At 48.2% G+C, this 16,163-nt stretch overlaps 5 protein-coding genes across 5 annotated transcripts; 2 read left to right on the top strand and 3 right to left on the bottom strand.

Moving 5' to 3' along the window:
* Positions 1 to 426: 426 nt before the first annotated feature.
* On the bottom strand, positions 427 to 3,777 carry RhiXN_05520 (Retrotransposable element Tf2 protein; the record flags this gene model as incomplete). Its single annotated transcript, XM_043325336.1, has 1 exon — positions 427 to 3,777. The coding sequence occupies one exon, from the start codon at positions 3,775 to 3,777 to the stop codon at positions 427 to 429; it is 3,351 nt and encodes a 1,116-aa protein (XP_043180768.1).
* Positions 3,778 to 3,854: 77 nt separating this feature from the next.
* RhiXN_05519 (Retrotransposon gag protein) lies at positions 3,855 to 5,207 on the bottom strand (the record flags this gene model as incomplete). Its single annotated transcript, XM_043325335.1, has 1 exon — positions 3,855 to 5,207. One exon carries the CDS (start codon positions 5,205 to 5,207, stop codon positions 3,855 to 3,857), a length of 1,353 nt encoding a protein of 450 aa, XP_043180767.1.
* Positions 5,208 to 8,553: 3,346 nt separating this feature from the next.
* RhiXN_05518 (ribosomal protein L24e) lies at positions 8,554 to 9,221 on the top strand (the record flags this gene model as incomplete). Its single annotated transcript, XM_043325334.1, has 5 exons — positions 8,554 to 8,556; positions 8,610 to 8,687; positions 8,746 to 8,823; positions 8,900 to 9,097; positions 9,147 to 9,221. The coding sequence occupies 5 exons, from the start codon at positions 8,554 to 8,556 to the stop codon at positions 9,219 to 9,221; spliced, it is 432 nt and encodes a 143-aa protein (XP_043180766.1).
* Positions 9,222 to 9,797: 576 nt separating this feature from the next.
* Positions 9,798 to 11,574, bottom strand: RhiXN_05517 (uncharacterized protein; the record flags this gene model as incomplete). The annotated part of the gene is made up of 5 exons (XM_043325333.1): positions 9,798 to 9,903; positions 9,962 to 10,142; positions 10,199 to 11,006; positions 11,067 to 11,407; positions 11,463 to 11,574. 5 exons carry the CDS (start codon positions 11,572 to 11,574, stop codon positions 9,798 to 9,800), a joined length of 1,548 nt encoding a protein of 515 aa, XP_043180765.1.
* Positions 11,575 to 14,115: 2,541 nt separating this feature from the next.
* On the top strand, positions 14,116 to 15,330 carry RhiXN_05516 (Fasciclin domain-containing protein; the record flags this gene model as incomplete). The annotated part of the gene is made up of 4 exons (XM_043325332.1): positions 14,116 to 14,358; positions 14,431 to 14,640; positions 14,699 to 14,977; positions 15,040 to 15,330. The coding sequence occupies 4 exons, from the start codon at positions 14,116 to 14,118 to the stop codon at positions 15,328 to 15,330; spliced, it is 1,023 nt and encodes a 340-aa protein (XP_043180764.1).
* Positions 15,331 to 16,163: the final 833 nt, after the last annotated feature.

The raw sequence follows: 16,163 nt of genomic DNA, 5'->3' as shown, positions 1-16,163 counted from the left end.
GCGGCAAGCTATGTATGTACAGCAAGAACAACGCTTAAGGCGTGTAACTAAGTAGCTTACTGGGCTGTAAGGCCCTCGTACAGTGTGGGATGCAACAAGAGGTAATCGACCTGGGTGTTACCATGGTCAGTTGGCCTCCTTATATATTCTACAAGCTAGCTAATTACAAAAGCAACATATCAAATACTGTATCAAATAAGAACCCCGCTCCGCAGTTGGCCTTACTCATGCATACGTGTCACTGACGTGTCATAGTGATGTCATCAGGTGGAGGTGGCTACGTGTGCTGAGGTAAGCGCGGATGGGGACGTGGCTCGGCGCTTAGCGTATGATATAAGCGCCGAAGTCACGTGATCGAAAATGTTGTCCGTTTGCCTTCGTTTAAAATCGAGAAAATAGGAATAAATTCCCTGGTATCAAGTGTGTCTAAGACACTGCCCCCCCTCTAAGGGCCTTGGCAGCGCCAAGGGCCTTCTTTTTCATTTCTTTTTCAAATTTTTCTAGGATTTTTTCGGCGTTTTTGAGGTTCTCCCTTGGTTCCCAGGTATTCTCCTCTGATCCGTAGCCTTTCCATTTTACCCTAAAAAACCACTTCCCGTTCCTTTCTTCCATGTCTGTGATCCCTTTGACCTCGTATTCTTCTTCTCCATCCACGGTGACAGGTGGAGGCCGGTTCTCAAAGTTGCGCTTTTTGTCCCTCTTGACTTTTGACAGCAGTCCTACGTAGAAAACATTGTGGATTCTCATGGTTGGCGGAAGTTCTAGGCGATATGCTCTGTCGGAGATTCTCTTGGTTACTTTGAAGGGGCCTAGGCGTTGTTCAGTTAGCTTGGGACTCAGGGTCTTTAGCTTCACGTTTTTGGCGTCTAGCCAGGCTTCTTCTCCAATTTCAAACTCAAGGGGTTCTCCCACTTCTCCGGCCACCATACGCATCTTTGATTGCCGGAGTGCCGCTTCTATTTCCCGCCATTGTGCTTCTATCTGGGTTGCTAGATTGTCTGCCTCAGGGATGTCCGTTGGGACGTTACTCGGGGTTAAGGAAGGTTCCCAACCGTATAGTGCCTTAAAAGGGGATTTGCCTGTTGAGCTATGTACCGCGTTGTTGTAGGCAAATTCCGCCATTGGTAACCACTTGACCCAGTCTTTCTGGTTTACCCCTGAGTAGGCCCGTAAGAAGTGTTCAATCGTGGGATTCACGCGTTCCGTCTGCCCGTCACTTTGAGGATGGTAGGCCAAAGAGAAGTGGGGGTCTATTCCCAGGCGTTGGTACAGGGCCTTCAGGAATTTGTTATTGAAAACCCGTCCGCGGTCTGATACTGTCTTCTTGGGCATGCCGTAGCGTTTCCATACATGGCGCAGGAATAGGTCCGCTAGCTCCGGGGCTTTCAGCTTTTTGGAACACTCTACCAGGATTACGTATTTGGTAAAGCTATCCACAATAACCAGGATAGAGTTGTTACTTCCGTCTTTGGGCAGATCCACTATCATGTCGTATGACACATGTTGCCACGGGCGTGATGGGAGTTCTAGAGGCTGAGGTGGAATTGAGGAGTATTTTGGTTTCCTTATCCGCTGGCAGGTCTCGCAGGAGTCTACATGCCAATAAGTGTCGGCCCGGATACCCGGCCAATAGTAGACGCGTGAGATTAGTTCCAGGGTTCTTTGTCTCCCTGGGTGTCCTGACAAGGGGCTATCATGGTAGATGCGTAGGAGGTCTGTCCGCAAGGTCCCAACATCTGGTACCACAATCCTTCCCTGGTAGAACAACAGGCCAGCTTCCATTTTGTAGTCCTTGAACGCCCGTTTGATGGAAGGGGGCGCCCTGGATTTGTTCTGGAGGAATTGGAGGATCTCCTCCAGTGATTCATCCTGATCAAGGGATACCTCAATCTGGCGCTGTAGCTCCTTCTCAGGGGTTACCAAGGCGACGTTGGCAAATGTGGTTTCTGGTAGCATGGACTGGGGTTCCGGTGGGATATTGGCATGGTCTGATTGTCGTGATAAGGCGTCCGGCTTCCCTGACTGTTTCCCGGGTCTATATACAATTTGGAAGTTGTAGCCTGCCAGGAGGAGATGCCAACGTGCGTGGCGGCGGTTGAATGTCCTAGATTCCTTCCAGTATTCCAAGTTCCTATGGTCGGTGAACACGGTGATAGGATGCAGGGTTCCTTCCAGAAAGATGCGCCAGTACTCAAAAGAGCGGATGATTGCTAGTAGCTCTTTGTCATGCATATTGTAGTTTTGCTCCGCTCCTTTAAACAATTCTGACAGGAAACCGAGTGGGTGTAATCGGCCGTCTTCTTGGCGTTGACTCAGTATGGACCCCAGTGCAGCTCCTGAGGCGTCTGTTTCTAAGAAGTAGGGTTTGGTAGGGTCCGCGTGGCAGAGTACAGGGGCATTGGTAATTGCGTCCTTCAACCCTTGGAAAGCTTCTTGTTCCTTTGTTTCCCATTTCCAAGGAGTGTCCTTCTTGACTAGGTTGTGTAACGGCCTAGCCATGTGGCTGAAGTTGGCAACAAATTGACGGAGGAAGTTGGCAAATCCCAGGAACGACTGAACCTCTTTGACTTTGGTAGGAATAGGCCATTCTTGGACAGCCTGGATTTTGAGCTTATCCAGACTAAAGCCTATATCCGAGACTATAATCCCCAGGTATTCCACAGATGTCACGTGGAAGGTGCACTTCAAGGCCTTACAGAATAGTTGATTTTCCATAAGGCGTTGTAAGACTTCATGGACATGCTGGGTGTGAGAAGCGTCATCCTTAGAGTAAATGAGGATGTCATCAAGGTAGATGATGACGCATACATCCAATAAGTCCTTGAACAGTTCGTTCATGAAGTGCTGGAAGGCAGCGGGGGCATTTGTTAAACCAAAAGTCATTACCAGGGACTCGTAAAGGCCGTACTTGGTTTGGAAGGCGGTTTTCCATTTGTCACCTTCTTTGACACGGACGTTGTTGTAACCCCATCTTAGGTCCAGTTTGGTGAATACCTTAGCGCCGCAGAGTTGGGCCATAAGGTCGTCAGGACGGGGTAGCGGGTAGACGTTCTTCTTAGTCCGGTTGTTGAGACGACGGTAGTCAACAACCAAGCGGCGGGAACCATCTTTTTTGGGAACAAACATGACGGGGGAGCTAATGGATGACTTGCTGGGGCAAATTTTCCCAGCTTTGAGTTTGTCCCTGAGCCAGTCCTTGAGCGTAGCGGACTCGGCATCAGTCATACTATAGAGGGGGGAGTTAAGGGGGCCCTCCTCCGTGAGTTCAATCCCAATGTCGTAATGCCGGTGTGGGGGAAGCTTGTTGAATTCTTCCTCCCCAAATACCTTGGCGTACTGATGGTATTCTGGGGGTACTCCTTCAAGGGGGTTTTTGTCAGCTTCCTCTTCTTTGGCAATGGCCACGTGTTCTGGTGGTGAATGAGGGAAGGTAAGGGTGCGCATGTTCCAATCAATTTCTGGGTTGTGGGCATCCAACCATTTCAATCCCAAGATAGCAGCGTGAGAACCTGTGTTACATATAAGGAAGGTTTCTGTCATTTTCTTGCCATCAAAGGAGAAGGTCAGGATTGCCTTCTTCCAGATTTTGCCTGCCTGGGGGCTCGACCCATCAAGCATAGTAACGGTACGGGGCGTAGGAAGATCAATGAGTGGGAGGCAAAGTAGTTCCGCGGTGCAGGGGTGGAGGAAAGATGAGGTGGCGCCTGAATCTATCAGGACTTCTAGTGGTTCCGCTTTTTTCTCTGGTCTGATCAAAATGGTGAATAGTGGTGACATTTTACTACTGGATATATTACAGATTTCGATACATGAGCCAGAGTCCTTGGGGTCCTTGCGCGCGGCGGCAGGTACCCTTAATCTTTTCCCAATTTGGGCCCAGATTCTTTGCCAATCTTGGCGGCTTCCTTCTTGACACCTTCCTCCTTGGGTGTGGCTTTCCAGCCAGTGCGGCATTCCGCAAACTTGTGCCCTGATTTGCCGCACTTGATGCATAGGCCTTCAGCCCGGCGGCGGTTTTGTTCCTCCTCAGAGACAAAATTGGGATCGCTGGAGAGGCGCCCTGGTCTCGTGGCCTGTTGGCCGGTACTCGCCCCCCTGTTGGGGGTGGAAGAGCTTCCAGACTTATTACCCTTAGGCGGGTGGCTGGTACGTTCCTCACGGAGGGCGTTGTTGATGACCAGAGCCGCATTCTGCAGCTCAAGGAGTGTTGTAGGGCGCCGCTCTTGGGTGGCTATGAGGCGGCTGACCTCCCAGTGGAGGCCTTGTGCAAATTGCCCACGAAGGGCGGCGTTGTTCCAGTCTAGGTCCATGGCGATGGTCCTAAACTTTGTGATATACTCAGCACAGGTTCCTGTCTGAGTAAGTTGTGTAATTTGCCGCTTGGCGGCTCGCGTAGCATCCGGGTTTCCAAATGCAGCCAAGAATTCCGTCCTGAATTTGTCAACTGTTTGGATAAGGGCCCTGTGGGACCCAAGTTGATCGAGGTGGGGGTGAGCCCAGGCACCTGCTACGTCCTTCATGTTCATCAGGAGGAATGATAGGACCTCCTGATCCGTGGGGAACATCCGTTGGTTTAGACGTACCCATGCCAGCATTTGTGTGAGCCACTGGCGGGCTTCATTCCCTATCTTCCCCGTATAGGCGTCAGGGTGGTCCACCTTAACTGGGGCTTGATAAGCGGCTACAGGGGCCGCTGGTTGTGGGACTTGGGGGGAACGGAGTCGGATAGGCAAAGGTGGAGGGGGAGTATAGCTTCTTTGGGCAGCCCGGACTGGAGTAGGCTGGGCGAAGGCGGGGGGAGCTTTGGTAGGGTTGGCCCAGGTGATGAGGGGCGCACTAGGCGCTGGAAGAGGGTTGGTTTTTGGTAAGGGCCTGGGCGTGGCCTCAACTGCCGGGGGTTTCTGGTCTTCTGGTGTGTGCGGGGCTCCACCCCTAGCCTCAACGCAAGTGAGGGTTTGGTTGACTGCTCCCATCCAGTCTTGGGCTTCCTTTGTTGCTTCTTTTTGTTCCTCGAGTTCCCGCTCAAGCCGGAGGATTTGGTTTTGCAATCCCAGGAGGAGGGAGATTGCGCGGCTGAGGGAGACTTCCCCATAGACCTTGGGTTCAAGGCTTGTTGGCTCATCGGCGGTTGCCAAAATAGCGGGTCCCAACTCTCCTTGATCAAGAGGGGACAGGGGACGAGCGGTGCTCCGGGAGCGGGTTGCCATTTCATGGGGGTAGGAACGGCCTGTGTGGGAAGCGGTGCGCTGGGAGGCGCGGGAGGAAGCACAAGAGGGAGTGCGGGAGGTAATGATGGGCGACGTGGGGAGAGTGGGGGCTATGTAGCCAAGGGTGCCTGTATCAGGACTTATAGTTTGCTTTACTACTCGAACGCTAAACCTTTGTCTCAACCAACCTAGCGTTGGACAGTCCTTTCAACCAATCAACAGCCGTGACCGGGCGTGATGTGGAGCAGGTTTTTCTGCAAGCGGGTGGATCGACTGTCTAAGGTCGCAGGTAGAGGGTGCAGTGACCGGGGGTATGCGGACGATTAAGACCTGTCTGCCTTGTAGTAATTTGGTACTAGGTGGGACCGACGCTGGTTTGATTATTAACAGCAAAAGGCGAGTCCGATCACCTGATTTCCCTCGTACTAGTACAGGAGGCTCTCTTGTTTGTTGGATCTGAGTAGGTGGGGTGCAGAACGGTTTGCAACCGACGTAAGGTCGATTACCTAGTGTCCTAGACGTCTGTAAGGACGTCAAGGGCGCAGGCGCTTGTGGCCGTGTGACTAATACAGTGAACCGCTTAAGGCGGCGGTGAGGTACCCTACGACAACGGACTAGCTAACTATGATGACCACGCGCTGTAAGGCGGCGGCAAGCTATGTATGTACAGCGAGAACAACGCTTAAGGCGTGTAACTAAGTAGCTTACTGGGCTGTAAGGCCCTTGTACAGTGTGGGATGCAACAAGAGGTAATTGACCTGGGTGTTACCATGGTCAGTTGGCCTCCTTATATATTCTACAAGCTAGCTAATTACAAAAGCAACATATCAAATACTGTATCAAATAAGAACCCCGCTCCGCAGTCGGCCTTACTCATGCATACGTGTCACTGACGTGTCATAGTGATGTCATCAGGTGGAGGTGGCTACGTGTGCTGAGGTAAGCGCGGATGGGGACGTGGCTTGGCGCTTAGCGTATGATATAAGCGCCGAAGTCACGTGATCAAAAATGTTGTCCGTTTGCCTTTGTTTAAAATTGAGAAAATAGGAATAAATTCCCTGGTATCAAGTGTGTCTAAGACAATTATCTTATGTTTTTCAATCATGTGATCTTGGTGCTTCTTATGCCAAGATGCCATGCCAAGGGCGCTTAGGAGAAATCCATGCTTCTGCGCAGCCCACAGTATGCTTCTCATTTTAAATGTACTCTTCCTTTCTCATGTGCACAGACCACCATGTAGATAGTGCCTTTCTTATTCATACAGCAGGAAAATTGCTTGGAAACCCCAAGTCAATTTTACCTCATCTCTCATCACAAGACAGGTCTTCAGAAGTCCAGCTAAGTAGCTGGAACACCAGTAGTTGTATCACTTATCCCCCTCAGTAGACTCATCACACCTCCCAGGCCTAAGGCCCCCTTGTCAATCAGTAGATAGTAGTAGGACACCCTAAGCATTGTAGCCTCAGTAGTATAGCCTAGAATGTAGATTACATAAACAGTGTTTGTATTGGTACAGCCACAAGCACCTACCCACTAGCAAGTAGCCCAACTTACAGTGCAGTTGCAACAGGTGACTGGGGGTGGGCAATTTTCAAAGGTCTGTTTTTTATCCCTTTTTACCTTTGAAAGTAGTCCAACATAGAAGACATTATTGTCATAAACAGAGGAAAATAGAACTAGCCAGAATTGAACCAGCTTGACCACTAAGCCATAGAGCCCTATTATTCCTCTGCTGACAACCCATGATTACACCTGCTACCCCCCAAATTTGGGCTTGGGCCAGCATGCAACCACTTGTACTGGTCATGTGACTGTGTCCAGGACACCATGCTCCTTTTTAATTATTCTGCTACTGTATTATGTAGGTTGGTCCCTTTGGCCTGCATTTAACTAAGTATTTCACTGTATGGAACAACTAGCTACATCTGATGATCTCAAGTACACTTTTTTACATGAACTGCATTTACTTAATCATCTGCAGCATCAAACATCCCCTCAAAATTCAATGCTAGATGAAAGTAGGTGCCAGGTACAAAATGCTGCTTCTGCTCAATGCTTTGTATGCAGTTCATATTTAGAGAAGCTTATTTAATGAGTCTTGTATCTACAAACAGGTATCCGGGTCATGTTCCTGTTCTGACCATGACCGTACCGTTACCCGTTCTATCTGTGGTTGTGTTCCGTTTAGGTACCGTAAACGTGCACCACCCATGGTACTATTCGCGTGACTGGCCGGTTTGACCGGTTTGGTCCCTAATGAAAAGCGTCCAGTAGATTCCAAGGCATCTGTGCGAAAATATCAATGGATGGAGAATGAGCTAGCCATCCAAGAGACAAGCCGGTACTCATATATTACCGTGGTGCCGGGTCAAATGTATTGTTACTCGTAGCCGAATGGTTAGAGATCAATTATTCCTGTCGAGAAAGATCGAACGCAGAGAGTCCCACCAACGGTCATTCCTTGATATCTGGTCGACGAGGTTAGTTTGCTAAATCCATGCGTGGGCAAAGGTTTGAAAAGTATCGCAAGGTCACTGAGTACTAAAATTACACTTGAAACCGTCTCGAGAACTAAGAGAGATAATTTGCTAAGCTCCGAGCTTCATCTGTGGAAGAATTCACTAACATCAACTTCCGACTGGAATAGGAATTATTTCGCTCGTCGGAAGAGGTTGATTAATTATTCAGACAGGATGAAAATGAATGTGTGGCCGCCACGGTGGACCCGAGAAGTGCGGATTTTCTGCATGTAAAAAAATCGCCGATTATATGCGGAGTGCTGGCAGAATTAGACCAGTATTTACACCAATCCGCATCCTTAACTCACCCTTGTGTACCATCGAGGTGCCGATTTTGCGATTTTAGGTGCCGATGTCAAGCAAAATCTATACTTCATGCGGATTTTCGTACTTTTGAGGTTCACCGTGCGCTGCGTCCCCACCCCCTGAATTGTAACAAAAGATGAATCAAGCTACCCATCGATGGCTTCTAGATTATTTTCTTATGGCTCCTCATGTGATGAACTTCCTATAAACCGATCAGTTCAGTTAATACACAGGACATCAAGTCGGGGGTACAGATTCCAGGCTGGTCTCTGCACAGCCACGGTTGATCCGGTTTGGATCCGTGTCGAGATTTCCGACGACTGACATCAACTAATCGACCGACAACCGCCCTCAAGACCTAAACAAAAGTGAGTATAGAGGGAAAATATGCAACTCGGGGAGCGGATTATGGGTTGTTGTTGAAGGATGGGTGAAGGAATCGAGGACAGTTGGGGATGGGTGGATGAATTGTTTTTGGCCAGATGGATGCTGATTTATTTTCCGATTTTGCGTTTGATTAGATGGTGAGCCTTGGCTTTAGTTCGTGGATAGTAGCTAACGCACGAACTTCGAGTAGAAAGTCGAGATCGACTCCTTCTCGGGTCGCAAGATCTACCCGTCCAAGGGCAAGCTCTATGTCCGTGGTGACTCCAAGGTTCGATATCCTGCTTGATAGACACCACTTGGGATTGACTCATGTATGATTTACTCAGGTATTCCGCTTTTCGACATCCAAGTCGTCTTCCCTTTTCTTGCAACGCAAGAACCCCCGTAAGATCGCATGGACGATTGTATACAGACGTATGCACAAGAAGGCAAGACCTTGTCTGCCTGCTCGCCGATCACTTTACTGAAGATTCGTTTTAGGGTCTTGCCGAGGAGACGGTCAAGAAGCGGTCGCGCAAGACCGTGAAGCATCAGCGTGGAATTGTTGGTGCTGATTTGGCTGCCATCCAGGCTAAGCGCAACCAGTCTGCGGCAGAGAGGGAAAAGGCCCGCGCGGATGCAATTGCAAAGGCCAAGGCAGACAAGAAGAAGAAAGAGGATGCGAAAACTAAGGTCAAGGTACGTTTCTTGTTTGTTCAGTGTATTGATGCTAATCATGTGTTTACAGCCTGCTGCGCGCACCCCTGCTACGGCTCCCAAGGTATCAAAGCAACAAATGAAAGGCGGGAAGGGTGGCCGATGAGTGGGAAGGAATTCACCTCACTACCTATGTATTGTGTCGTATGCTCTATGTCATATCCTTTGTTGTGCTTACTACATGAATTCGTGACGATCACCACCAACGGAATAATGATTCCTAGCGCTTATGCACGCAATCAGTGGCTGTGTGGCGATTGTGTACCATATGGCGGTTTCGAACCCCAACAGGAATCTCAGTAATATCTATACTTATTACCCATACTGAGGCCTCGATTGCCGTCGCTATGGGCGAAATGCGATCTAATCGGACGTAAATGGTCCCAATAATGCTATTCACTCTGGAGGAGTAAGTGCCTGCGTAATTATAAAATGGATCGAATGCGTATACGCCATGTTCGAAGGCATTTCTATCACCGCAATGCATATGTTAACCCGGACCCGCTATCAAGATCTAATACTAACAACCTCGTATTTATTTCGTGGCTCAAATCGTGACGAACCTTGCGACTGAACGTCAGCACTCTAGACAATTGGATAAATGCACATGTACTCCATTCGCACAACATATTCAAAACCCCGAGACATCATTGAAAGATAATGAAACATTTCAGAAGTAGCACTACTCTCCTTTTGAGAGGGTGCTGTATTCAGAGAGATGCTTTATGTGCTTCGGGGGCTCGATCTTGCTATCTTCGTTGGATGCTTGATGGTCATTTGGCACGGTTCTGTATTAATGAAACAAGTTAGATCAATGCTTTGTAAATGCTAACCGATGCCTCTCACTCTTCGTCTCTTCCAGAGGTTGAAGAGGGCACTGATTTCTCCCCAATTCCTGCTAGTGCCTTAAATCTCCTAAGGAGACCAGTCTTGGGCCCCCTTACTTTTGCTTCTTCCACTTGTTTGTCGTTCTCTGCGATCCCAACCTCCTTCTGCTTTTCGCATATTTCGCATACGCATTGGACGCCTATGATTCTCTGTAATCAGTAGCTGTTTATCGCTTAAATTAGCGAATACACTCACGTGGTGGTGAAATTCTCTTGGCCACGAAACTAGTTATGAGCATCCAGACACCCCACACTGAAAGCGTCATTGTCGCAGAGCCAACGAATACAGATGACAATAATGAGTTGGTCGGTTTGACCTTGTAGGCCGGGCAGAGGTAAGTCACGACCATAGCTGACTGCTCCGGTAGCCCCGTCGGATTCCCCAGGGAGACAGGTTTTCCATCGAGGAGCATTTCTGCCCATGTTTGATATCCAGGAGCGAGATTTCCGTAGTAAAAGGTCTGGAAACCTTCTGCCCAATTAGAGGAGTTGATAGGGGGTGGTGGAGGGTTTTTCACCATACGAGAATGGAAAAACGTTGCGTTCTTGAAAATATTCAGAGTTTTATTATTCAGGAGGTCTAGGTTGACCGCGCTGATGGCAGTGTTTACCAGGTTGTAAATAGTGTTCGTGTAAATGAATGCCTCAGAGGGAAATGTTGCAGCATAAGTTCCATTCACGTATGTTAATGCTGACGTGCTGGGTATGGGCTCAGCCGTATCTGGATCTACGTTGAAGCTTAATCTCATACTCAAGGCAGGACTTGAGAGATGATTTTTGCTCATAATGGCCAAAGAGTCGGTCGCAATCGCTTGAATCGCTGCTAGGACCTGTTTTCGATAATCTGTCGAACTTGTTTCGTTGATGGAGTCAATTCCTCGAATGGAACCATAGTACTGCCCAACGAAGTCTTTGTTGAGCTCCACGGCGAATACCATGTTAGTTTGCATTGACACATATATCGGATAATCAACGGTTTGATTTCCAGGGCATTCTACACCGACCTGTTGAAAACATGCTTTTGTGAGTCCTTCAAACAAAGACATACACATTCAACCACATACATTAACCGTCTGCGTTTGCTCAACTAGACTGTATTCAAAGCGAGCGGTGTTCGCATAGCAGCTACTGAAATGTTGTCCTCGATATTCGACACGTTCTTGCACCCGTACCCCGTCAGCTCCAACCGGCTTGGATGCATTCCATGTGCTCAAGACAGTGTAGTCGAACAGCGATGGCGTGAGTCGAAACGTATCACCTCTACCCAAATCTTTGGGCTCGCATCGTGCGGGTTTTGGACGCAATAGAGGCGGTAGGCGGTGCGCGTCCCACCAGTTATCCAAACGTGAATTAGACTCAAAGTTTGGTTGCAGAGATGGAACCAACTCAGAGCCTAGGGTGACGACTAAAACGCATGTTATCCCCTGGATAAGCATCTTGCAAGATGAAAGGTCGCTCACTATTCACAATTACTATGACCGGCAAAGAGAGCAGAAATATGACGAGAGTCGCGAAGAAAAATAAACGGCCCTTGGGATGAGGGTGACTCAGACTATATTCAAGTCGAAACATGGTGAGACAGATGAGTCAATTCCCAGAGGTGCTAAAAGGCACGCTTTGAGAGTAAAGTCTCGTCAGCCCTTAGTGAACCACGAATTAATAGGATAAAGTGATATCAAAGGTACACGAGGAGTCAAGGAGGATCCGAAGGCGTCGTCAACGCCTGCCAAGTAAATGCGTTCCGACACGCATACCTTTTCAGGCCTAGAGTTCCACGTGTACTCCAGGCGCTGCCTGCCATATCATTTTACTAGCGCCTGGGGCGTTAAATACTTTGGGAAATCTCTGCTTCGGGGCTCGAACCTGAGTGCTCCTTAGCTCGATCTATCTACTTTACTACGATAGGGCTTTTGATCAATCAGATGTTCAAAAGCTGCTTTCTTACAATTGAGGCGCGGGGCTATTTGGGGAGTCTTTTTCGACCCCCTCATTCTGGACCTTGTCCTAGTCAGGTACAAAATGTACTGGTCCACAGATCAGTTCAGGACTGACAGTAGCTGTACTAAATTATTGCAATAAACAAATTTGGCTAGTGCAGCTACTGTCAGTCCTGAACCGATCTGTGAACCAGTACATTTCCGCTCTTTTGTACTGGACTATTGCAACTGAAGAATAGATGTCGCATTCTGCTCACAACTCAGTAATATAACATTTGGCCCAGTTTTGGCTGAACACAAAAGCAGGCACTCGGTTAAATATCCGACGGAAACTAATCCTTGTCGTTCGATAAATAGGAATGAATTGAATGCAGAGACTGTTCCTCTTGTTCAATTTGGATTAGGAGATTGGTTATTCATCCTCCCGCTAATAGAGAGGTACTTATCTCCGTAATGATCCATTCAAGTTTCCAATAATCAGCTCGTCCTGAACGCCGACGCGGTCCAGCAGTTTGACAGAGAAACCCTTACAACCAATACCTTGTGCAAGATGCCGGCCCGCCTGGATCCGGAATAAACACTTTTGCTGTATATACACGTGTTATAGTTCGGAGCTTTTATATCATGGTGTGACGGTTCAATGAACCAGTGCTTCTTTAGCCTGATTCAGTACTAGATTCTTACTCTGGAAGGACGAGCACCCATTGTCGCAATACCGAAAATCCTATTGGTAATCCGGAAGAGCAAGCCGCCATGAAGTAACAACGAGGCTGGTGCAAGCGAATGCTGCGACTCCAACGGCAGATGAGATTGTATCGTGACAGGTTGAATAGAGTGAAAATGACCTCGCGGGTTTGGGGCTTCGAAATATCATAGGATATAGTTACAATACAGGATTCAGAATAGTCCCTTTTTTATGGGTGGACGGATACTACTCTTAAGAACGCAGCATATGTACTGCAGATAGGCCGATCTCTACGGGGACCCGAAAATCCCCGGAGTGCTCCAGAGTGATCAGGTTTTGGGGACCTGTTCGTTTGGATCCAACCGGATCCGAAGTGCTCCAAAGTGCCCGCTCACCTTTACGAGCGAGTGAGCGCTCCGGAGTTTTTCGGGTTCCCGTAGAGATCAGAGAGGGAATGTGGGAGGCGCTAAAGCAGTTGGCCGAATTGGCGCGCACACGTGCTCGGGAATGCGCATGACGATCGATCATCTGGCTCTTTTCAGAAACTCGACGTTAGGTTGGCAACAAATAAATGACCATTATCTCCATCAACAAGCTGGTTGACCAATCAGACTTCCAGATGTTCTCATATATCAATGCGGTAGGAGCTTTTACACTTAGATCTCGAAGACCATATCACATTAGTTGAAGCTTAGCTTTATCGCGTTTGGTTTGATCAAGTTCAATCTTTTTGGCATCTTCCGAATTTCTCGAACCATGCCTTTTCTCCGCACCGTTTCGTCTTCTTTACCTATATTTCCCTCATAAATAGTGTGGCCAGGCCCAGGCTGCCGAGCTTTGGTGCTGGTCAGGTTCTGAAATTTCCCTCGGCTCCACCGAGTGGGATTTTAGTGCCGTTGGAATACGAGGCAATTGAGGCTCAACGAACTAAACATCATTCGAAAAATGCCCGCCTGGGATTGGAGGGATCTGATCAACCCGTTGATATAATGCGCCGTGTCATCAGCAAGTAGACGCGTGCCAAAGCTTCGTATTAGCGCTCGATCGCGAGCACCTTACTAGTTCGGATATCGTGCCCTTGGAGCACTTATTCTACCTCGTGAATCGTATTATTCTAGCTCATTAACGCGAAAAGCCTAGCTGATTCCAGCGTTAGCACTTAGAGGGACAGCCATGCTTTCGGCGGCGTTCACGCCACACTTCCACTTGTACGTCACAAGTTATGACGAACTTCAGCGCTCGTATGGGTGGACCACATACTTGACGAGGTTGAGTTGATCTAATTGATTCTGATTATATGTGATTTTCAGCAAAGGGCGTCTATGCTTCCGCCCACCGACAATCGCTTCATCCAAAGCTTTTCAGCAGACATATATCATTGTCCCCACTTAGCACCAGCGTCTGTGCTGCATCCGTCTAAGAACTATAAAAAGGGCAGCCCATCCGTCATTTTTGGGTCAGCGAGCTCTTTCACTTGCCTTACCCTCCACCATGCTGTTCCTCGCTCAGATTGTACCAACTTTGCTCGCTGCTTTCAGCCTGGTCAAGGCCGCATCTATTGTAGCTCGGGAGCAAGATGATTTCTTCTGTGGGTGGCTCGAGGAGCTCAGGAAGAATAACCTCACCATCTTGGCCGACAACTACGACAAGATTTCTAAGACAGACAAAGGAAAATCAATTGTCGATGTACTTAAAAACGGTGGAGACCTCACGGTCTTGGCTCCGATAAATAGTGTATGTCGCATCTCCGTTCATATGCTCCACCAACCCCCTTTTCTTGTTACTGTCATTAATGCATAATTTTAGGCATTTGATCCCAAAAACCCTTGTATTGAACCGGATGAGATCAAATACAACACGCTTTGGGGAAACATTAACAACAACTTCCGGAGCACAGGTAGTTCGCTCACTCGTCGAGCCGCCGAATCTCGTTCAAACGTTCCAAATACATTCCCGCGCCAAGGCGCCACCAGTGCCACCAAACGCCAATCAAATCTTGACAATTTCCAAGTCACTGTAGGACCTTTTCCTGAATTGTGTATTGCAATCTTATCTACCTATATCTCCTATGTAGACCGTCGACCAGTCCTATGATCTCAGTAGGAAGAAGCGCAACAACGGTAGAACAATACTAATTGGACGCCCAGTCGGGAACTCGAGAGTTGTTGGCGAATTTTCGTACAAGCAGATCATTGTATTGCCGATTGACGAGATGACTGATCTACCTGGTCCTTCATCTAACCTACTTTCTCAGCCACTCATCAAAACTGCTCCTAATGGATTCTCTAAGTTTTCTAATGGGCTTAAGAAGACTGGTCTTGATGATGTATGGAACACTCGCAGTAGGCTTACGGTGTGTCCCTCTTTGGTATTAATAGGAGTTGAATTCTAACCAAATGTATGCGTATCGAATAGGGATTTGTCCCGGTGGACGAAGATTTTAATATCGACAAACTTTCGAAGGATGGACTTTACTGTCTTCTGGAGAGTCATATGATATTTGACAAGATCATTTACTCTACTTTATTCACCACAACTCCCGAGGCAAGAGCCAAGTCGGGCAAGTTACTCCATTTTTCATACGAGAATGACGTCAGCTATGTCAGTTGTGGCGACTCCAAGCACAAGTCGATCGTTCTTCGAGGCGACGTCATCACTTCGAACGGGGTTTTCCATATCATCAACAAGCCGCTGAAGTGCGAATAGGGGTGGGGACGTGGGCGCGACGGACCGCTGGAAGTTCCGTATACGGCTATCTGAACACTAATTACGATTGTTGGATCCTTGCTATATGAACTGTAGATATTGGATTTCTTGACCCTTGTATGCTATCATATGCATTCTTTCCGCATATTTGCAGCACGCCAGATTAACGGTGTATCCATCATTAAGCTATACTGATGTATGCTGCCTTAGTTGGACATCTGCAAATTGGGACGTGGGATAAGCCGGAAGCTGCGATGCTCACAGTTTGCTGCTTAGATTAATTAGATGCTTTATTGTGTCTCGGCTCTAAATAGTACGGGTGCACAATCATTGCCACTGGGTACAGTAAAGTACTTATATAAGGAAGGACCCCTCAATCTCTACCATTAATAATTTACGAGGATCTGGATAGTGCGACCATGGTCTGGTGTAAGGGTTCGCAACAATCGTACGTTGATTCTCATTATGAGTGTTACTGTTACGTTATGCTCGTATACCACTCTACCTCCCGACCCATGTCTGGACCTCATTTGATTGCCAACTATGTACTCTCATTGTGGACATGTGAGCTGCAGCGCGCGGAGGCATCACATGCGATACTTGATCGAGGGCGGGGGTCGCGGCCACGTGAGTGGGCCAGACATCACTCCGTGCTGCGATCTCGTATTGGCGTGAGGACTTAGCCTGTCTGTAGAAAGACGTGGAATGTAATAGAATGTGGTGGAATGTTCTGTAATCGAGTCAAGTGGGTGACTCACCCTATGTATGCACAGTGCGCGCAAGCGTATGCGTAAGTCATACCTGTAGAGTATAAAAGGGCCTTGTTCAAACCC

Source organism: Rhizoctonia solani, chromosome 6 (genome assembly GCF_016906535.1).
Source record: "Rhizoctonia solani chromosome 6, complete sequence".
In the NCBI taxonomy this organism is placed as follows: Eukaryota; Fungi; Basidiomycota; class Agaricomycetes; order Cantharellales; family Ceratobasidiaceae; genus Rhizoctonia; species Rhizoctonia solani.
Note: the sequence above shows the minus strand (reverse complement) of the source record. Positions and strands in the feature narration are given on the sequence as shown.